At 41.9% G+C, this 23046-nt stretch overlaps 1 protein-coding gene and 1 long non-coding RNA gene across 2 annotated transcripts; one reads left to right on the top strand and one right to left on the bottom strand.

The window, feature by feature from the left end:
* Nucleotides 1-2755: 2755 nt before the first annotated feature.
* H3-3A (H3.3 histone A) lies at nucleotides 2756-10945 on the bottom strand. The gene is made up of 4 exons (XM_033851392.2): nucleotides 10798-10945; nucleotides 9103-9253; nucleotides 7763-7916; nucleotides 2756-3416 (listed from the first exon to the last, which is right to left on the bottom strand). The coding sequence occupies exons 2-4, from the start codon at nucleotides 9228-9230 to the stop codon at nucleotides 3288-3290; spliced, it is 411 nt and encodes a 136-aa protein (XP_033707283.1). The 5' UTR covers nucleotides 9231-9253; nucleotides 10798-10945; the 3' UTR covers nucleotides 2756-3287.
* A 196-nt stretch (nucleotides 10946-11141) lies between these two features.
* LOC109547494 (uncharacterized) lies at nucleotides 11142-18897 on the top strand. The gene is made up of 4 exons (XR_002173259.3): nucleotides 11142-11219; nucleotides 12632-12701; nucleotides 16187-16268; nucleotides 18791-18897. It is a non-coding gene; the product is annotated as an uncharacterized lncRNA (long non-coding RNA).
* Nucleotides 18898-23046: the final 4149 nt, after the last annotated feature.

The raw sequence follows: 23046 nt of genomic DNA, 5'->3' as shown, positions 1-23046 counted from the left end.
ACATATCACTTTGGGCCCAACTCTAATTCACTATAGATTTTTCCTAGGTAAATTCTCAGGTAGCCAACTCCAAAGCATAGCAGGTAAGAGGATTTTCAGCCCAGGAGGTTAATAAGCATCAATGGGAGTGGCAGATCACACTCATATCTAAGTCAAAGAATAACCCTGACCTCAAAATTATGAATATTGTTTAGACCCTAGTCAAATAAGAATAATCCTCCCAAATTTCATTGCCTCTTTAGTTAAGTAGGAAAGAGTTACCTACCTTATAGGAACAAGAGAATACATGTCAAGTATTAACAGACCATGGTATACTGAGACAAGCTCAGTACATTGACCAGACATCTGTGTACCTGCTTTGAGTGCCAAGGTCATCTATTTTGTATCAAACATACTTCAATTGGCTCTTGGTAGCTTATACTGCAGTGGACATATGCTCCTGCCAATACTCCAAGTAATACTAGTGCCTGCCTGTAGAAGCCTATACAAACGATCACACTAAAACTAGGATACCACGTCAACAAATTAGAAACAGGCTCTCAAAAAATCTTATATTTCTCAGTGATTTTATAATGACCTAAAATCTAAAAATGAAGTTACTGCTAAAAAGGAGCTTAACATCAATGTTTATAAGCCCAATGTTATATCGTATTGACATGAATCTGTTCTTAGCCCATTGATTAATACACCTCAGTTCACTTCCAGAGCAGCTTCACTCGTATGCTACAACTAATGTCAGAGTTCCCTGTGCTATACTGTAGGTTCTAATTAGTTATCTATTTTATACAGAGTATCAATAGTGTATATATGTCAATCCCAATCTCCCAGTTCATCCCACCCCCCTTCCCCCTTGGTATCCATACATTTGTTCTCTACATCTGTCTCTATTTCTGCTTTGTAAATAAGATCGTCTATAGCGATTTTTTCAGATTCCACATATATGCGTTAGTCTACAATATTTGTTTTTCTCTTTCTGACTTACTTCACTTTGTATGACAGCCTCTAGGTCCATCCACGTCTCTACAAACGACCCAATTTCGTTCCTTTTTATGGCTAATATTCCATTGAATATATGTGCCACATCTGCTTTATCCATTCCTCTGTTGGTGGACATTTAGGTTGTTTCCATGTCCTGGCTGTTGTAAACGGTGCAAGGAACACTGGGGGAGCATGTGTCTGTTTTTGTTTTGAATTTTTTTTTTTAATTAATAAATTTTCAGCTGCGTTGGGTCTTTGTTGCTGCGCATGGGCTTTTCTCTAGTTGCAGCAAGCAGGGACTACTCTTTGTTGTGGTGCGTGGGCTTCTCATTGCAGCAGCTTCTCTTGTGGAGCACGGGCTCTAGGCACACAGGCTCTAGAGCGCAGGCTTAGTAGTTGTGGCACACGGGCTTTGTTGCTCCGCGGCATGTGGGATCTTCCCCAACCAGGGTTCGAACCAATGTCCCAGTCAGGTGGATTCTTAGCCACTGCGCCACCAGGGAAGCCCCCTTGTTTTGAACTTTTTTACACAGCAAGTTCTTGTTAGTTATCTGGTTTATACCTATTAGTGTATATATGTCAATCCCAATCTCCCATTCATCACACCACCACCCCCTCCCCGCCTGCTTTCCCCCCTTGGTGTCCATACTTGTTCTCTACATCTGTGTCTCTATTTCTACCTTGCAAACCAGTTCATCTGTACCATTTTTCTAGATTCCACATATATGTTAACATACGGTTTTCCTCTTTCTGACTTACTCTGTATGACAGTCTCTGGGTCCATCCATGTCTCTACAAATGACCCAATTTTGTTCCTTTTTGTGGCTGAGTAATATTCTGTTGTGCATATGTACATCTTCTTTATCCATTCGTCTGTCCATGGGCATTTAGGTTGTTTCCATGATCCGGCTATTGTAAACAGTGCTGCAATGAACATTGTGGTACATGACTCTTTTTGAATTACGGTTTTCTCAGGGTATGTGTCCAGTAGTGGGATTGCTGGGCCATATGGTAATTCTACTTTTAGTTTTTTTAAGGCACCTCCACAGTGTTCTCCATAGTGGCTGTATCAATTTACATTCCCACCAACAGTGCAAGAGGATTCCCTTTACTCCACACCCTCTCCAGCACTTATTGTTTGTAGACAATTTTTTAATGATGGCCATTCTGACTGGTGTGATACCTCATTGTAGTTTTGATTTGCATTTCTCTAATAAGAAATGTTGTAAGTCTTAAAAGGTTCACCATCCTCATTTCACATTAATCACCCCAATGCTAAATAAAACAGTGCTAAGAATGAACTATAGGTGCTTGATTAATAACTTCAGGGTTAATATACAATATCTTAAAATAGCCAGCTCTCTGATGCACTAATTTTTGAACTGAAGACTGTTACATTTGCAGTTAAATTACCATTAAATATTCAAAGTTTAATAACAGATTATGTTTATATATGTACTTTCACTACTTACACAGATTTAACTATTTTCATGTGATTCTGCTGGCCAGCTAGGTTTGGGAACTGCTGGTTAAAAGTACACATATCCGTAGTCAAACTCTGGTTTTGGAAAATAGAAATACCATCTTCAAATTTTTAAAAATTTGAGGAAAGCCAGTAGCTCCAGTTTCCTTCCCATACAAAGCTTATACTTTCCTCCTCTCTCAACAGTTTCAGATAAAAAGTGACAAAACACTTGATACTAACATTATTCTGAATATGGAAATTTCAAGTAAGTTAATTGTACAGATAAGGTTGATAGTAAAGACCAAAAGCAGGTATAGTTTAATGTATTTTAATAGCAAACTTACAGGAACAGCACAGAAGACAGACAACATTAAAAACATGTACTTGCATATAGGACAACTCAGTTAGAAAAGTATAGTGAATGGATGGAATCTACTGTATGATAAAAATGCTACAAACACCATTTAGTTGCAGTCAATAAGAAATTTACTTGTTTTAAAAAAATCCAAATGCTGGCATTGTCCAGAAAAATTTAACAGGTTTATTTATAATTGTTATAAAGTTGAACTGCTGAAACTTGTTCACTGAAACATTTTGACTTGCATTAATGCTTTATGTCCCCGCATTTATATTAAAAATTCACACACAAATGAAAATGGAAAAACTGCCAATACCTGATTTCTGTCCCCCATTTTTCCACCTGCAATCATATACTTAGGTACCTTTTGACCCCACGGGGGAAAAAAAAAAATCTAACATTCAGAACTACCAATAACAGGAAGAGATTTTTTTTTTTTTTTTTTTTTTTTTTAAAGAATGAAATGTTTCCCATCATAGTGGATTCTTAAGCACGTTCTCCACGTATGCGGCGTGCTAGCTGGATGTCTTTTGGCATAATCGTTACACGTTTGGCATGGATAGCACACAGGTTGGTGTCTTCAAAAAGGCCAACCAGATAGGCCTCACTTGCCTCCTACAACAGGAATAAAGAAAAAAATATTATCAATAGTTAAGTTACATCTGTATCAGTTAAAAAGATGAGGTTTTTGAGCCCTTTAAAAACCTACTTCAGAAGATGTTGACTATTTTACCAAATGCTTACATTTTAATATCTGTGCGACGAGGCTGAAAGGCAGCTTATGAAAGTGAAAACTCAAGTCTTTATCAAATAATACAAGTCAAATAATTTCACTACTAAAAAAGTTTAATTTTTTTAATGTTATATGTGATTTTTAGTAAACTGAAATGTGTCTTGAGTAAAGCAAAAAATCCAACTTAAATTCTAACATTCATTCTCATCCTAAGATAAATGGAATCATGTATCTAATCCAAAGTAATACACTCTCCTACCCTGCTGTGTCCTCCTTTTTCTGAATCTTACTCACACTTCATTATATCTGTTTGACCACTGGTTTCCATCATATGGTCCTCATCTACCTTTCCTTTAACACCTCAGTTTTACCACTAGAGTGCTATTGGGTCCCAGAACACACCAGATTTGTGTCTTACTTATATACATTGACCTACTTTGCTGAGATATGCCCCCATGCCCCCCACTAACTGTACCTTCTTCTATGCACCCCTATCTGTAATGGCATTTTTGCTACCTCCCAGCATTAACATTGATCCCCCTGGTTTTTCTCATGATATTCTTAAGACTTTTCTGAAGGCATCTTCTTATCCCTACTTTCACTCAAAAACTGGTAGCTACATGAATCATTCACCAACACTTGGCATGTAAAGAGGAAAAAACGGGAGCTTCTACTTATAATTAACTCTTAAATTGTTAGCACATCTTACAGCTGTCTGAAAAGCTGAAGAATCCTTTCGTCTAGGTTAAAACATCTGCTTACTCATTTTGAAATGAACCTACTGTTTTACCAGTCATCAGTCCAACTGTTTCAGCGGATTAGGAACACACTAAATGAAAGACGATATTTGGCTTCTCTATAAGCAAGTTATTTCTCTGTTCGAGATATATTTAGGGGAAAAAACCAGATTTTTGTAATTGCTATTTTTGTCCTAATTAAAAAAATTATATCCATTTTGGAAACTCTGGGTAATAAAACTAAAAGGGAAATACACAGAATACTTGAGCAATTCAAGCCCCACAATACTACATAACACACAAGATACAGAGATGGGAAGAACCAGTTTTGCTTTTTACAAACATTTTGACTTTGCCAATAAAACTTGAGATTCTGCTTTTAAAAGAACTAACACAGCAACAATTAATTCAAATGGTTTACGTTATTCCATCTTATGAAAAAAATTATTCCCTACATTTATATCTTCATTCTTTTTAGCCTAATCTCTCTTCTATAAAAATCTGTTTCACCTAAAGTTTACTATCCCTACATGTCTTTCTGCAGCATTTGTTATCAAGAGCTAAGTCTTATTTACCTCCCCTTTATGGACTACCTAAGATTATTCCATGAAGGAGAAAGCAAACACTCCTCCTGCCCCTGGTTCCCAGGTGCAGGTAACTTTGAACTCCTAATGCCTTGGCAATCATAATGGCCTTGTACACTAGCCATCTTTTAATGCCCTTAAATTACTTAACAGAGACCTCTAACCCTAACTGAAATTTGCATCTTTTCCTTTTTTTTCTTGGCCAGGATATGTGGCTGCAGGACAGTTCCCTGACCAAGGATTGAATGCAGCTCCTCAGCTGTGAAAGCGCGGAGTCCTAACCGCTGGACCACAAGGGAATTCCCGAAATTTGCATCTTTTCTATGCAATTAGTTCCGTGTATCTTACCTATTCCAAAGAATATATTAAAAGCAAAAGTCCTTAATGTTTGGGGATTAATTCTTGGGATACTCTAGAAATAGGTAAAAAATTTAGGAAACACAGCATACTGTAGCCTGCCTACTCTTACGGGTTCGCACCACACATCAGATACTAGGACTGAAGTTCCTCAAGAAAGAAACTAGTTTCTTTTTTGTTTCACCCAGCGTATCTCAGGATTATGCAAATCTAGAAGGCTTCTGCAAAACACAGCACTATGAGCTGCTATATGGACAAGCCAACAGGTCCTGCAATTCTGAGACCATTTAAGAGTGGAATAATGATCTACTGGCTCCCCTAGTACGACTCAAATGTGGCATGTAGCAGCTGGGCCTCTCACTGCCATCTTACAACCTGGCTATAGGTTTTATAGAGTTGTGTCTGGTCAGCTCTGGGAGAAGAGTCAATACTCATAGGGAATTTAACCATGACTCATATATTTCTAATTCTATTGCTAGTGTCTCAAAGTCTCCTAAACATTAAGGCTATGATGGGAATTAAAGACTGACACATTAATTTATAGCCCAGTGAACGTAATTTTGATAACAGCAAAAGAAAAAGTATCTTATAGCTGGAAGAAAATGTTAATTTACAACATTTTGAGTATATTCAATATCTGACTCTTCCACCACTTCAAACCACCAATGTCCATTTTTAACATGATACCTCAGTTCAAACTCTCAGATATCAGGGGCAAAGGCTAAATTTCAAGTTAGCGAATTCTTGATTATCTATGGCAAACCTAGACTAAATTCTCTCCCATCCTCATTGGACTACCTCCCCTCCTCATTTAGTTGTATTAGAAAAGTTGTAAACTGTGTAATTCTAAAGGCAAAAATAGTGACTTTTGGAATTCTATTTCAACTGCTCTCTTCTATTGCCCTATTTCCATTAGCAAATTCTCCATCTCTGTATCTTTAAGAGAACTGATGTATAAAAAAAGCAACACAAACAAAATAAACTTCTAACAAAGATTACTCTTCCAATAAAGAGCTACCTAATGCAAGAGTACTACAGGCAGCAGAATTGAACATTTTGCTCAAAACCAATACAACCACATTTACTGACAAATATAAAACACACACCTTAATAACAGCAATGTGGAAGTTTAGACATGAATTTTAAAAAACAATAGTCTTTTACTCAGACTGTTTAGTAATCAATTTACAAAGCTCTATCATTGACACTTAAGCTCAACAATGTTGGACTTTCAAGTATAGTGTGTTCTTCAAGCATAGCCCTGCTAACTCTAACTACAAAACAAAATTGGCAGCTTTAGATCAATGCTTGAGAATATCAATAATATTTCTATATTTAAAATTAGTGGGGAAAATGTGATTAGCAATTATAGTAATAAACAAAATGGGATCTAAAGATAGTCAATGATTAAAACAGAAAATAAGGGTTTTAAATAACAGCACTGGAAGATTTTAGTAGTTTGAAATTTCAGTAATTTCAATTCATTGAGAATTTAATGGATGCCTACTCCTGGAATTTACCAATCAAATGAAGTTCAGACTAACCATAGAAACAGCTCAACCAATTACACTTCAGGGTAGAATCCACCTATCAAATCTTCCTCACACATAAAGGAAAAGCTTGGCAACAGCAGCCTTGCAAAATCCTCCAATGGAGTGTATGTAGATTCTGGACCCTCCCCCAAAAGAGATTCCGATTCAGGTCTGTGGAGGTGCCTAGCAATCTGCAATTTTAATCACCTCTAACCCCACGCTCTGAAGGAGGTGGCAGTCTTACCATACTCTGAGTTACAACGAACGCCATTAACATTATAGGTTACTTAAGTGATTGATGTTAATTATACCCACATACCTAATCAAATATCTTACTTGTGGGCATTTCAAGTTTTAATCTTGGCACAAACCACCAGTATTTCAAATAGATAACCACAGCTAAAACAGTACTTCTCAAAGTTCTGACACACTGGAGCTAAGAATAAATTCACTATGTTTCCCATTTAAGTGGAAATCCATACATAATCCCCTTTAGCAAACTACAAGTCTTCCAATTTCTTTTTACAAGCCTAGTATCTTTTTCTCCTTATCGTCAACCTAATCCTAACTACCACTCATGCTTCTTTTACCTCAATGCACAGTTCTTTTATGCTGCCTGTTCCCATCCCAGATATTATGTTCTCTCCACTTGCAACTGCCTCTTCAGGCCCAGGAAGCCATTTATTCTAACATTCTTTTTATATCAGTCACTGTTTGAAACTAATTACCAATTACCTTTAGCCCCATGACTTCCTGATGTCCTGCAGCAACTGTAAGCCAAACCAGAAGGTTCTTTTTCCCTTTAAACACTGCAACGTCTAAAATTTTAAAATCCTATGTCTGCTTGTATGACCTTGAGCAACTTAACCTTTCTGACATCTTAACAGTGAAATAGATAAGACCTACCTCATCCACTCGTGATGATTAAATTTAACAAGCATATACAAAGATTTAGAATTGTTCTTGGTACAAAGCAGGAACGGCCAACTCTTAGAGCCTTTCCCACCCGCCATTTTACCTGCAAAGCACCAATAGCTGCACTCTGGAAGCGCAGATCTGTTTTGAAGTCCTGAGCAATTTCCCGCACCAGACGCTGGAAGGGAAGTTTGCGAATCAGAAGTTCAGTGGACTTCTGATAACGTCTAATTTCACGGAGTGCCACGGTACCAGGCCTTTAAAACAAAACACAATAAAGACACGGTTACCAAATACATAAAAAACATAAAAGAGTGGTCATCAGCTTTAAAAAGACGCAGTCACTTTTCACAAAATAAATCACCCAACTATTCTTCAGCTTCTGTATCAAATTTCACTTATTAAATTATGACCCGAATATTCAAGTCTGTTAAGAGTAACACAACAATCCTTTAAAGCAAAAAGCATGATATTAAAGTAGATTCCTGGCAGGGGGGTTTAATCAAAGTCCCCTTATTTTCTTCCTCTTTAACATATATATAACTAACTTGTTATAATTACAACTTGGGAAAGTACTAGGTCACAAATAAAGAGGTCAAAATTGTTCAGACTCTTCTCAATTTGGCAGCACTCTCCTTCTTCCCACTGGCACCCCCAATTCTTCTAAAAGACCTACCAGCACAACCCAATGAGCTTCCTTTAAAAAATACACTTATGGCATTTAAGTTTGATTTCCCAGAATACCTTTGAACACTGCACATACCTCATGAATGATTAAATGTGAATACTCTTTTATGGTGTATCTTCTATATGGAAGTTTTCTTTCTTTCTTTCTTTTTAAAACTAATTTTAAGCAAGAAATTTACCTCAATTCTGACTTATTTCTTCCACTTTTATTTTAGGCTAACTAAAATCATTTGCAGAAGGCACCTAAATACAGACAACTTCTGCCCTCTAATGGCAGATGCCCTTAACAACACTGCTCAGGGTAGTTCAAAACTGTGCTAACAGAAGGAAATAAACCAATTCAAGTAAATGAAGGACTTACCTAAAACAAAATGACCCCCAATCTTGAGTAAATTACTTTACCAAGAGAAAGAGTATCCTCAAAAATGTATTTAAAAATGTATTTACTATTTAAAAAATATACAATACACCTAACAGCTAAATAAAATGTTACCCTATCCCATTAACGTTATTAGTGATACAACCTCTCCTCTGGGCTATGGGCAAGATCATGGCTTCAAAATTAAACATGTTCCCAATAAAACCTAACACTAAATTATATATATATATTTTAAAGTATTAGTAAATATTCAAAAGGAAAAATTATTAGTTTCTCTAAAGCAAAAAGTATAATTATACATCTTTTTATTAAATTATATAGATACTGCTTCGGGAGATAGGCTTTGTCCCATTTTTTCCCTCCTCTTGTTTTAATACCTGTAACGATGAGGTTTCTTCACCCCTCCAGTAGAGGGCGCACTCTTGCGAGCGGCTTTCGTAGCCAGTTGCTTCCTCGGTGCTTTACCACCGGTCGATTTGCGGGCAGTCTGCTTTGTACGAGCCATGGTATAAAGACCTCCTTACTTACCTACCAGCATCAAAACACAAAAATCACCATATGCAACTAACAAACATACAAGTTTTCCTGCCATTACCACCGCTCCCCCCCCAAAAAATCTGGAAATTATGATCAGTATAAAAAAATAATGTCTGTAATGTTACATAATTTTAAAGTGTGCAGATTACGTCTACCACCCAAATATGACTTCCTGAAACAAACTGTAGTACTAGAAAATTGTTAGCGTTAACACCAATCATCTCTCAAAAATGCCAAATCTGAGCGATAAACGGCAAAACAAAAAGACCCCTGACAGCCTTCACTTCAGTTTCTTTAATTAAAGTAGAAATTAGAAATGACTGTAAATATTCGACCCACTAACAAGTCAAAAGAACGAAGCCACAAACCACAGAAAGGTCGAGTCAAATTACAGCAAAAAAGGTTTTGGTCACCCCCCCGCCGCCCCCCCCCCTTTACGTCTGGCAGTTGATAGACTGCTGTAAATATCTGAAAACATTCCTGCTTCTGCATCTCTACAGTTCTGTTGACAAAAAGGCGTCTCAAAAAACAAGAGAGGAACAACAGCTACCACCAGCGAGCATTCTACAAAGCACCGTCCTGGCGTCCAGTCCTCAGAAGCTTCGCAGTGAAATTAAAAAAAAAAAGTGCCCCGCACCCAGGCTTTAATTAACGCACGGGACCGGCCGACCAGTCCACCCCAAGCACCACATAAACTTTTGGTTTCGCCTCCTCCGGCCCCTCGGCACAGGGTCCCCCAGCCTGCCCGCCTCGCTCCCAGCGTCTCGCGCAGGCACAAACTCGGCTCCCAGACCAGAACAAAATGGAAACAATCGCAAAACGTATCCGATTCCCTACCAAAGAGACAAAACACCAAATCGCTCGAAAATAGCCCGATCCCCTGCCACGTGCCGCCCTCCAAAAATGCAAAAGTTTTTTTTTGTGCATTTCAAATGCATCAAGTTTCCGCTTCTCTAAAAAAGGAGAAAAAAATTTTTCTCTTTAAAAAATTTTCCTCCTTTTTCAAATGGGGAAGAGAGAAACGGGGGAAAAAATATGGTCGGTGACCAGAGAAGAGAGACAAGATGGTGAAGCTTAGCAACAACTGTGGGGAGGCAGCAAAAAGCGAGTTACCCCAGGGTGGGAAGCAGCGGCGATTTCCACCCTTTTCCCGCTCGAAAACTGGGGTCCGGGGTCCGGGGGCGGTAGTTAAGAGGCCCGCGCGGGTCGTGGTGAAGGTCTGGGGTCCCGGGAAGGGGCGGCGGGCGGGATTTCACCGAAGAAAGAGGAGCCAGGGGCGCGGGGAGGGAGAGCAGGCTCGGCGACGCGGCGGTTGCTGCTGTTGGGCTGAGGCGGCGAGAGACTGGGGAGCCGCCGGAGCCGCCGTCGCCTGAGGGGTGAGGGAAACTCGCTCCTCACCTCCATTTCTGGGCCAAAAAGTTTGTGGGCCAAGCCGGAGGGACCCTGGGTCCCCTCACCGCACCGCCGGGGCCCGGCCCGGGGTTGACGGCAAGCGGGGCTCGGTTCCGGGGAAGCGGGCAGACGGGGAAACTTACCCCCCTTCTCCTTCGGCTGGAGCTCAGCGAGCTAGAGGCGGCGCTGGCGTCGGAGAGCGACAGCGGCGCGGCGGCGGCAGTGAACACAATTGAAAGATGGCTGACACCGAGGCTATCCCCCAACACACGCCGCCCCGCCCCCGCGCCGCGCGCCAACCAATCACACACAATGGAGGGAAGGCTCGGCCCCGCCCCCGCCCCTCGCTCGCGCCCCGCCTCCGCCCCTCCCCCCGCGCGCCCGTTCGCTGGCGCGCGCTCGCCCCTCCCCCGCGCGCCGCCCGCTCCCTCCTCCCGGCCGCCTCGCGCAGTGTGTGTACAAACACAAAAGACACGCCGAAGGGCCGCCGGCTCCGGCCGAGACGGCCGCCCGCCCGCCCCCGTTTTAACTCCGGCTCTCCGGCCCCGCACTCCCACCCTGCTCCGTGCGCACACGTCTTGGCACTCGGGAAGCCCGGGTTTGGGGCGCCGAGGGGGAAGTGAGGGGGGAGGGGCGGGCGGGAGGAGGCGCGGTCGGTGAACACCCGGCCTGCGGGCGTCTCAGGCCGCGGCGGGGAGGGCGAGGGAGGGAGCGCCCCGCTCCGGCGCGGGCCCAGGCGCGCGTCCCCGAGGCGCCCCGGGGGCGGGGAGAAGGGCACCGCCGGTCGGGTCGGTGCACCCCAGTTGAAAACACTACCCAACCGGAAGCAAACAGCAGCCTAGCGTCCCGCGTCCACTTTCGGATGGGGCTGCTGTAGCCGCTGGCAGGGCTGCCGGACTGCAGTCTTCACGCTCTCTCTCCGGGCCAGGTGCGGCCGGCCCGCCCGTAGACAACTTTAGTCGCTCAACACGCCGGCCCGGGCCGTGGCGGGCCCCGCGGTGCGGGCTGTAGGCAGTCCGCAAGGGCTCTGCCACCTAGGACGCCCGGCCCCGCGCAGGTGGCATCTCCAGGGCCGAGGGGCCGGGGCTCGCCTTCTTCCTGAGCCGGGATGCCTGATGCAAGATGGCTGTATTTTGTAAGCCTCTAAAACAATGTGTGGAATACACAGCTAACTGCACCAGAGCCTGACTACCAGTCCTGGCAGCTTGTTCTACTAGCAAGTTCGGCCTTTTAACCTTTTCAGTATTCGGTAGAATTGCCAAATACTGGATAGTCAAGTGTTGTCAGCAGCTTCTGCATAGTTTAGATGCGGCGGAAAACGGCAGAAATAAGGAAAACGTGGTTTGGGGATTATCACATTTATCCATTTTCCAATTCTCAGTAGCATAGGAAACAGACTTCAGGTTCAAGTCATCCACGTTGTCAGCTCATTGGCCTTAGACTATCTGTACCGTCCCTAGGTGGTTTTGACAGCACTCGCAACTATGTGTGAGGGTTTTCAATAGAAGTGTCATGAAGACATCCCATAGGATAGTGAAGGAGATAAATTTCATAGATGGAGGGCATAACTACTACTGGTAGTCTGAAGATCTTATAAAGCATCTTAGTCATAAACATTATCCTGAAACGGATATATGGAAATCAGATATGAAAGGTTATCCTGAAACGGATATATGGAAATCAGATATGAGAGAGGGAGTAGATTTGTCCAAGGACACTTGAGTGATGAAGAGACCCAGGAGAAACCAAAAAAAATCCAGGCCTCCTGTTTCATTATTATTTAATGAATGTTAAGTGTGTGTGGTTGCTCTGCAGAATACATGCAATCTGCAAGCCTCTCCTAAAAGCACGTATGCAAAAGAGCTTAGGCTGAGCTGCCAGCGAAGACTTTCTATAATTCGGGCCAAGAAGAGGTTTCTTTGCTTGTTTTTTGTTTTGTTTTGAGGAAACCAAAATATTTGTTGGTTTTTTTTCCAGGATTTTTCCAGGAAGGCTGTTGTACATCAATTAAACTCATCATATCTTCAAGAAATGTTAAATGACACTGGTAACGTTCTCTTTATATGCTAGATTTTTCCATAGCTTCTATTTTTTGTCTTCAAAATATTTTTAAGGACAGGAAAGACTGTTTTAGGTGAAATAGTTCTGATCTTGGATTATCTGAACCTACTCAGCTGTCCATATGTAAAATAGAAGTGATATTTATCTGTGTGAAGATAGGCCACAAGTTTTTTCTACTTGTAGGATCAAGTACGTTTAGCACCTAGGTAGGTGCCTGGTTACCTACCTAGTGGCTTCTGGAAGTTTTCTCACTGAGTGAATATTTATTGGGTGCCAACTGTGCTTGGCATAGTTCTGGGTGCTGGAAGACAGCAGTGAACAAACAACACAAGCCCTCATGGGGCTTATAATCTCTGGAAGCATTGCTTTGCACAGGGAAGTAGCACTTGGAAGAGGGAAGGAAAGACATCCTTTGGAGTCCTAAGATTGGCAAAAACTGTAGCTGAGGGGAGAAGAGCACTTTAGAGTCAGATGATGGGGGAAGGAAAGCTGTCAGGGCAAAAAGGGATTCTAAAGGGGGTACCAGGGTCAGTCCTGAATTGGCTTTACTTCTAGAACTCTTGGGCTAATAATGGCTTCAAAATTTGGAGTTTAAAAAACAATGGAGGGACTTCCCTGGTGGTCCAGTGGTTAAGGCTCCATGCTCCCAATGCAGGGGGCCCGGGTTCGATCCCTGGTCAGGGAACTAGATCCTGCATGCTGCAACTAAAGATCCCGCATGCTGCAACTAAGACCCAGTGCAGCCAAATGAATTTTAAAAGAAAAAAAGAGAGAGGAAAAAAAAAAAAAAAAAAAAAAAAAAAGTGGAGAGGAGGGGAGCAAAAGCTTTTAAGTTAAAACATTTTCCCTAGAGTAGAAATCTTATGGTCACTAATTCAGATTTGTTTATGAGTAAAAGTTTAAAAAGTAGAATGGAAAGGACTTTAAAAACACCACTATTGATATCTGTTTAGCTTGTGAATCAGTCCAATGCAAAGATTACTGCCTCAAGGAGCTGTTGCTTCTGGCCACTCAGTTGCATGCACACTTTATCACATCACCCTTCCTCTTTATCACATTGATTTAAATGTGTCATATTTGTTTACTTGCTTGTTATGTCTCTTCCCCAGAGAATGTCAACTCTAGGACAGCAGTGGTCTTATCTCTTTCTTTCCACTGCACTAGCACCGCCACCTCTACTCCACTCCCCCCACCCCTGCCAGTGTGGGGCTGTCCCCATTTGTTGAATATTAGGTGATCTCATCCAGTCCCATGGAATTGTCAAACATACGCAAAAGGAGAGTAGTATGATGAACCTCTAGGTACCCATCAGCTAGCTTCAAAGATGATCTACTCATGCCCAATCTTGTGTTTCATCTACGCCTGTACTCATTCTTCCTACCTCCCCCCACTCAAATGATTTTGAAGCAAATTGCAGGCTTTACATCATTTTACCTGTAGATATTTCAGTATGTATTGTAATCATTGATTAATGATTCATATGCCCATTAAATCTCTTATCGTCTATGATTCTGTTTGCCCTTTGTTGAAAACTGTGTCCTGAGACTTTGGATCCCAGTGTCCTCTTTCCATAACTGTCCCTCCTTCAGTGTTGCCCAGTAAATGGCATTATGATTTACTTAACTGCTTAAACCGAAAAGTGTAGGCATCCTACTTAAGCCTCCCTTTCTTTCATTCCCATAGTCCTATTGGTCCTACCTATGAAAAGCTTCTCAGAATGACCTACTCCTTTCCTCCTCTCCTCACCTCTCAGCTGGCCCCCAGTTACTTCCTATATGACCTTTCTCTTTCCACTCTTGCACCTCTGTATTCCATTCTCTACAGTGCATGCAGAGATTAGATTTATAGAATGTAAATCAGATTAAGTCATACCCTTGTGTAAATGCATTCAGAGGCCTCCCACTGCTTTTGGTTAAATGCAAGGCCTAGCATCACTTCTGCCCTCTCCAGTGGTATTCTGCTCCAGCCCTGCTACCTTACCTTTCAAGCTCTTCCCTCCTGAGGGTCATTTCACTGTGTTTCGCAGCTTGAATGCTCTCCCCAAGCTTTTCACAGGGCTGGCTCCCTCATCTTCTAAGGCAGCTTTTCCACTTTTCCATGTCTCTTAGAAAAAGATCCTCTTTGTATGGTACACTGAGGAAAAGTGAAGGGGATTTGGAGCGATTCAAATAGAACTTGATTAAAACTTTCGTTATACATTTTTATATTACATAATCACTATGAAAGAAAATAATTACATTTTTTAGATTACATTTTAAAGAAGATAATACATATCAAACTTGTGTAAAACTCCCAAATAAAACGTTTTCAAAGTTTTTAATGGGAAATGTTGAGCTTACATCCATGAGCATAATTTTTTATATCAGGTTTTATACTTGAAATGGCCACGTGCCATTCCTGATCAAGATTTTAGGATGAAGAGCTCTTCAAATTCTTGATGATCTTACTGAAAAACTTCAAAATAATTGTTTTCAGTCATTCAAAAAAGTGTAACTGTTGAAGTTATATATTTAAAATTCTTGCCTTTCTTTCATTGACAAATGTAAACTTGGAATTTCTTGTGAATGGATTTTGAATCTAATTAAACTTTTTAAAGGTCAAGTATTTTAAAATTATGATACAGCTCAAATTTGCAAAATGCACATGTTGCTAAGTAGTCACCCTGTAGGTGCCTTGGTCACCACCAAAAAGAGTCTAAAATAGTGAGAAGTACCTGGTAGGAGAACAGAAGTTCAAATCTGCACCAGCAGCCCTGTTCAGCCTCCTTGTCCCCAGCCCCGACTGGCTGCATTTTGGGCTACACCAACACTCCCTGGGCACCTGGCATGGTATTCCTATGTCTCCTTGTCCATGATGGGCAGTGTTCCCTGCCGCAGAACTAAAGCAAGCATGAGGGGCTAGAGCACCTCCTGGGCTGTGCTCAGCATATCACATGGAACAGTGGGTCGTGGGCACCACTTATCTGCTCAGCTCTGTGCCAACCATGGGGCACAGGTCAGACCCATGCCTCTCAGGCTGCCCTCCAAGGAGCCTCGGAAGGGGCTGCTTACAGCCAGGATCCCTGGGCCATAGGGCTGAGAGGACCTATCTCCTGGTACCTACGTAGCCCAAAGTGAAGACCACTGGATGACTCTGAGGTCTCAGTTCAATGTCACCCCTCAGAGAGCCACCCTGTCTTCCTTGCCCCCCACACCTCATGTTATACTCGGTCACATTTCCATGCTTATTTCCATCAGCAGTTCTCACAACCTGATGTTTTGATTCATTTGCTGATTAGTGGTCTCCCCAACTAGACTGTAAACTTGATGAGAGCAAGGACCTTGACATTTTATACACTGTTCTGTCCCTGTCAACTTGCATAGTACCCAGTCCATGCTGGACACTTAATAACTATTTGGTGGATAAATAAACAAAAAGTGACCATAGTTTATAGAGTTTTATAACCAATTTTTAAATGTATTTTGTTTGCAGGATATTCACATCTGAAAAAATGTACCTCTTAGAGTTAATGAGCTATGATATCTTTCTCCGTATTCTCATCCGTATAAGGAAGGTAAATATTTTCTCATGGTGAAGTTGTGAGGATGAATGTGCTTTTGACCAGGGCTAACTGTCACTATTAATGTTTTATAAATTTTGAACACTCATTAAATGACTAATGGCATCTATTATCATTATTTTCTGCTCACCAGGCAGCCTTGGGATTGTAGTTGGGCTCCTTATGTAGATTGGAGGTGCCCTCCCCAGTATCCTAGAGATTGTCAACATTTCTTTGTAAATGAATAAGTGGGTGTCCCAGTTCTACATCAGTCTTGGTGAAGTGAGTTGGTGTAGGTCTGCCCTGAAGAAGGACGGCCAAGAGGTTAAGTGGTTTCTAAGACCACAAGGCCCAGAGCCAGGCCTTTGAACCATTGTGAATTCATACATATAAATGGCACCTGGTGAAGCTTGTTGGACATTAGACAGCCTTTGAGACACTCCCCAACCCCTTGCTTCAAACTCCAACATTCTAATATAATGATCTTGACACTTGCTAAGTATTAATAAACAGGTGAGAAAATTCTATTTCATAAAAAACCTTTTAAAAAAAGAGGATTCTCTCTTTTGAAAAAATCCCCCCTTTTCCAAGAACTGGATTAATTGTCCAAGTTCAAAGAAAAGTAAGGTTCAAGAAGTATACTGCCTTTGGGACCTCCCCAGTGATGCAGTGGTTAAAAATCCGCCTGCCAATGCAGGGGACACAGGTTTGATCCCTGGTCCGGGAAGATCCCACATGCCACAGAGCAACTAAGCCCATGCGCCACAACTCCTGAAGCCCACGCACCTAGAGCCCGTGCTCCTCAACAAGAGAAGCCACCGCAATGAGAAGCCTGTGCATCACAATGAAGAGTAGCCCCTGCTCGCTGCAACTAGAGAAAGCCCATGTGCAGCAACAAAGACCCAACGCAGCCAAAAAAAAAAAAAAAAAAAAAAAAAGTACTACCTTCTCCTCTGGGAAAAAGAGGAGTTATGCTTCCTTTGACAGACAGAATATTCTACTCTGCAGAGCTTGCCTGTCAGAAGAACAAGGACTTGAATTACCAGGGAGCCCTGAACTGCCTGGTACCATTTTTTAATGGTTCAAGCAGTGGTGTTCCCCTTTTCTAGTATCAAAAAAAGAGTAAATTCTTTCTTCTATAATCCCCTTTCTCACTCCTAGCATTTATAAGAATACCTCAAATACCAGACAAGTTAACTTATCCCTAGTATATTAAGATTTTTTTCTTTTTAATAGACTATTTTTTCCCAATTATATTAAAATTTAAATTATGGAACACATGGGGACTTCCCTGGTGATCCAGTGGCTGAGACTTCACGCTCCCAATGCAGGGGGTTCGGCTTCGATCCCTGGGCAGGGAACAAGATCCCATATGCCGCAACTAAGTGCACACTGCAACTAAAGATCCTGCGTACCACGACTAAAAAGATCCTACACGTGGCAACGAAGATCCCACATGGCACAACTAAGACCCAGCACAGCCAAATAAATAAAGAAATATTTTTTAAAAATTATGGAACATATGTTATCAAACCTTAAGTATGAAGTCTTTACCTGGAAAGGAAAATTTCTAAGTCACCTCAGTCTAAAAATCCATGCACATCCGCTATATTCTTAGATGGCTTGTCCTACCCTAGGCTGGCTTAGGGCTCATATGGCTCCCTGTTGAGACAGTAAGTTTCCCCAACACCACTTCCAACACTGACATCCACCAACAGCAAGACCCATCCTGGACACACTGTCCCCTCATAGAGGGAACTCTTTCTACTCAAGCTCAGCTCGGCTAGGGTTTCCAGATAAAATGGTGCCTGGGACATATTTATACTAAACAATATTTTGTTGTTTTTCTGAAATTCAAATTTAACTGGGCATCCTGTATTTTTATTTCCTAAGTCTAACAGCCCTTACGCATGCTAAGGGGATATTCCTCTCAACTTTCCATGACCCCAGCTCCCATTGCTCAAGCTTCTCTAAGCTTCTTTAGCAACTGAATCTGGCTTCCTTTCATGGGCTGGCAGGGCTGGTGTCTGCCGGCACTCTTGCCACACCCATCTTACCCTTTCTAGAAAGCAAAGTGTTCCATGTAAGATCTCCACACTCGAGGAGTTTCCAGGCCCTCTCAGGTCTCTTCTGGGGCCTTTAGAACCCTCCACCGTCATGGCGAAGTGCTGTAATAGCTGAGGTTATTACTCTGTTCTCCCTCCTAAATATTCTGCCGAGAAACTACCCCAGGAAGCAGTCTGGAGTCCTTGTCACATCCTGCCAGTGCTGTGAGGTTTGACAGTGCTATCTGAGTTCAATTCCTACTTAGTCCTTCCCCCAGCAGAACCTACCCAGTGATGACTGACACCCATGGCACAGCCAGGATCAAAGGAGACCAAGTAGGAAGGGAGGGGACTTGGGAGGCAAACAGGACTGAGTTTGAATCCTAGCTCTGCCACTAATCAACGGAGCGTTAACCTTTCTGGGTCTTAGTTTCCTCGTCTGTAAAATGAGCAAAATTACCTTAAAGTGTAATAATAATCCTACCTTGCCAGGTCACTAAGGATCAGAAAGAATAAATACAGAGCACCTGACACAGAGTACGGGCTCCACAAATGACCATCATTGTGTCAAACCTGTCTTCACTGCTTTCAAAAGGTATGATCTACTATGTATCATTGCAATTTAAAGTAGCTGTGTTAATAGTTCCCAAACACGTGGGCAAACTGTAACCTTTTTTGAAGCATGAAGGTGCAGGTTAGCTTGAGAGAATTTGTCATGCTTTGTTTAGCTTCAGTCCCCTGCTAGGTAGCTAGTCAGCGCCCCCCCAGGACATAGTATGGGCCCAGTACTTCTACATAAGGTTTAGGAAGAAGCTTAATTAAACAATAACCACATTATTAGAAGCCCCACAATGTCCCCCAGTCTCTGAGGTGGAACAGTAATTGCAGAATCAGGAGGGAGGAAGATCTTTCTATGCTGGATCCATAGGAGTGTTAACATCTCAGAGAGAGAGACAGGGAGAGAGAGAGACTGACTCTGCCTAGGTGATGTTTTGGCCTGTGAGTAGTGTCCTTCCCTGGATATTCTCTCTGATGACCCTTGGGGGTCAAGAAGGACACCCTGCTGCTACTCCCCTTATTCTATGGAGGAGGCTCTCCCTGACTTTATATATGACTCAGTTATCTTGGAATGATATGTTTATGCTTCCTCCAAGAGTGATCAGCTTTTCCTTGCCTCTGGGTTATCTTGAATACCAAAAGTAGCTTCTTCACACCTAGTTACCAGGATTCACAGATGAGAGATCTGTTGTCATTTCAGAGGCAAAGTTTGTCTCCCTAGGTGCCTTAAACTTATTAGGAGATGAAGAAACCCCAACACATTAAACATGGTTTATACAAAGATTATTAAAAATCTTTTATATGCACTATTGCCCCCTACAAATTTTCATGCGTGGGCATAGACTCCCTCCATTTCCTAATTGGACCAGTGCTGGGAAAATTTAGAAGTTATATATGTGCCAGGAAATGGGAAAAGAAAATTGAAAAACATTGATTTAAATAATTCTGGTTAAAAAATAGTAGGTATTTGGACTGAATAGATGTTTTTTTTTCTTACTTTATTGCAGTATATGCTTTCCAAATTTTTATTTTTATAGTGAGACTGTATTACTTCTATAGTTAGAAAAAATGGAAGTGCAAAAACTGGGAAAAGGCACCCACGGCTCCTGACAGAGTGACTGGGAATGGCAGACACAGAAAAATGGCTCTGCTCCGGGGTTTGCCTCTTACAAATGTGTGGCCAGGCTCTGCCCACAGATCTGAACAGGATCTGCTAGCTGCTCACTAGGTGTGAACAAGGGCAATTCGGGTCGGTTCAACAAGCATCTATTGAGTGCCCACCGTGTGCCTGGCACTATGCTAGGCACTTGCTACAAAGGCAAAAAGATAGCCCTTGTCCTATTGAGAAAGGGATCATCTCAACATGGTGTGATGTGTTCTCCATTCGAGGCATTTCAGGAGTTCTGTGGGAGCACCAAGGAAACCTCAGGGTCAGGGAACATTTGGGAAGTGGCGACACCTAAACTTTCTTTAAAATATTTTCAACATTTTAAAATATTTTCTTATAAGGAAGAAAATTATTACAGATAACTACTTCTAACAGTTTGTATTTTCAAATATTTTGACTTCTTTCTATACATCAACATGCAATTCATATGCAAACTTTTCTTTTGGCATTTTTTTTACAAAAAATAGGAATTAGCCCTGAAGAATGAGTAGGAATAGAGCAGGTGAAGAAGAGATGGAAGGGTGTTCCAAGCAGAGGGAATAGCATGAGTAAAGGTAGTGAGGCAAGCATTTTCATAAAACCAGGACACATATATCAAGACAGGAAGTCTCAGGAGAGGAGGCTGGAAAATGACCAGAGACTTGGTCCTAGATGGCCTTGTCTGTCAGCCCAAGACACTTGGGCTGTGGAGAGGGTTAGGGAAGAGACATGATCAGGTTTTCTTGTATGAATATCACGTTGGCAGCAGGGTGAGTGGTGAGTTTGAGAGGGTTAAGACTGAAGGCAAAGAATTTGCAACAATGTGGATGGACTTTGAGGGTGTTAGGCTAAGTGAGGTAAATCAGACAGAGGAAAACCAATACTGTATGATCTCACATATGTGGAATCTAAAAAAAACCCCCAAACCCCAAACCCCCAAACCAAGCTCCTACGTACAGAGGACAGACTGGTGGTTGTCAGAGGTGAGGCATGGGTTGTTGGAGGCATGGTGTGTGTGTGGGGTGGGTGAAATGGGTGAAGGGGGTCACAGCTTCCAGTTATAAAATAAATAAGCTATGGGGATATAATGTATAACATGGTGGCTGTAGTTAAACGTACTGTACTGCACATTTGAAGTTGCTAAGAGAGTACATCTTGAAAGCTCTCATCACAAGAAACAAAGTTTTGTAACTCTGTGTGGTGACAGGTATTAAGTAGACTTATTGTGGTGATCAATTTGCATTATGCTGCTTCCCCTTGAATTACACGGGGTTGGACTGTGCGGGTCTACTTATAGGCGGAATTTTTCAATAGTAAATACTACAGTACTAAAACAACCTCAGTTGGTTGAATCCGCGAATGTGCAGTTGTGGATACGGAGGGCCGATTGTAAAGTTCTACACTGATCTTTGAATGCCGGGGTGTGTTACCCCTAACCCCTGAGTTGTTCAAGGATTGACAGGATATAAATATCGAATCATTATGTTATACACCTAAAAGTAATACAATGTAGTATGTCAATTATACCCCAATTAAAAAAATTTATCTCGGGCTTCCCTGGTGGCGCAGTGGTTGAGAATCTGCCTGCCAATGCAGGGGACACAGGTTCGAGCCCTGGTCTGGGAAGATCCCACATGCCACGGAGCAACTGGGCCCGTGAGCCATAACTACTGAGCCTGTGTGTCTGGAGCCTGTGCTCCACAACAAGAGAGGCCGCAATAGTGAGAGGCCCGTGCACCGCGATGAAGAGTGGCCCCCGCTCGCCGCAACTAGAGAAAGTCCTCGCACAGAAACAAAGACCCAACACAGCCAAAAATAAATACATAAATAAATAAATTTAAAAAAAAAATTTATCTCTACTCAACAAGTATAATTGAGCATCTACGAAGTACCAGACACTTAAAAAAAAAAAAAGACTGAAGGTAAAGAAACTCATGAGGAGACCTCAGGAATGCATATTTATTATTATTATCATCTTTGGCCGCGCCGCATGGCTTGCAGGATCTTAGTTCCCCGACCCGGGATTGAACCCAAGCCCTTAGCAGTGAAAGTGTGGAGTCCTAACCAGTGGACTGCCAGGAAATTCCCAGGAATGTATATTTTTTATACTTAAAGATATAGTCAATTTCACCTCCCTAATCAAGAGGAATTTAGCTTTTTAGCAAAAATAGTTTAATGATTTGATTGTATCAGAGTCTAAGGGATTAAACATTCCTGCTTATCCTGTGCTTTCATCGGATGGGCTCCATCATCATCATCATCATCATGTAAAACAATAATAATAAACATAGATAATATTTATTGAGCATTTATGGTATGTCAGGGACTGTGCTGAGTACATTAGATATGTTTTCTCAAATAATAATAAGTATATATTATTCTGCCCCATTTACAGATGAGGAAACAGGCTAAGGAAGGCAGGACTAGCAAGTTGCAGATCTGGGAGCCCAGGCTCTCCTGCCCACATGATTTGCAAACTTTTATTTGACTAAGATTAGTCACAGTTATCAGAAATTTACCTTGAAAATCTTTCAAATGGCCACATTTCATAATATTTTTACCTACTAAGAACTGGTCAGTTTTTCCAGGGTGTCATGCAGATATACTAAGAACCTCACAATAAGTTGCTAAAATCCAGAATGTAAACCATAATGCTTACTATTAAAAGCTGCAGTAATTTTCAGAGAGATTAGCATCTAAATGCAAGAGCCATCCAGTAAAGAGGGTGAACATCAACCACTGGCCATGTATCGGCAGTTAGCCTATTAGCCTAGTACTTAGTAAATACCCTTCTATCATTTTAGAGGTGCAGTGCCTGAGCCTGGGGAGCCCCAGCCAAGAAGCCCCAGCTCAGTCACTCTGCACCCCTGGAATATGGTTTTCAGAGCTGCCAAGTGAGACTGAAGGGCCGGCACATTGGATCCAAGCCCATTAAATGGACAAAACCAATGTGAAGGGCCTGGCTCTTTGTAGGTACCCTGTAAATACTATTTTCCCCTTCCCTTTGTCAATGAATTGCTGTTTAGTTGTATCTAGCCACTAT

This window comes from Tursiops truncatus, chromosome 1 (assembly GCF_011762595.2).
Source record: "Tursiops truncatus isolate mTurTru1 chromosome 1, mTurTru1.mat.Y, whole genome shotgun sequence".
NCBI classification, from domain to species: domain Eukaryota; kingdom Metazoa; phylum Chordata; class Mammalia; order Artiodactyla; family Delphinidae; genus Tursiops; species Tursiops truncatus.
This window is presented reverse-complemented; position numbering and strand designations above follow the sequence as displayed.

Coding starts and splice junctions, on each gene's coding strand:
- H3-3A (XM_033851392.2), bottom strand. CDS start 9,230: ATGGCTCGTACAAAGCAGACTGCCCGCAAATCGACCGGTGGTAAAGCA. Junction 7,917..9,102: donor AAGAAACCTCATCGTTACAG/GTATTAAAACAA, acceptor TTTGTTTTAAAG/GCCTGGTACCGTGGCACTCC. Junction 3,417..7,762: donor CAGCTATTGGTGCTTTGCAG/GTAAAATGGCGG, acceptor TTCCTGTTGTAG/GAGGCAAGTGAGGCCTATCT.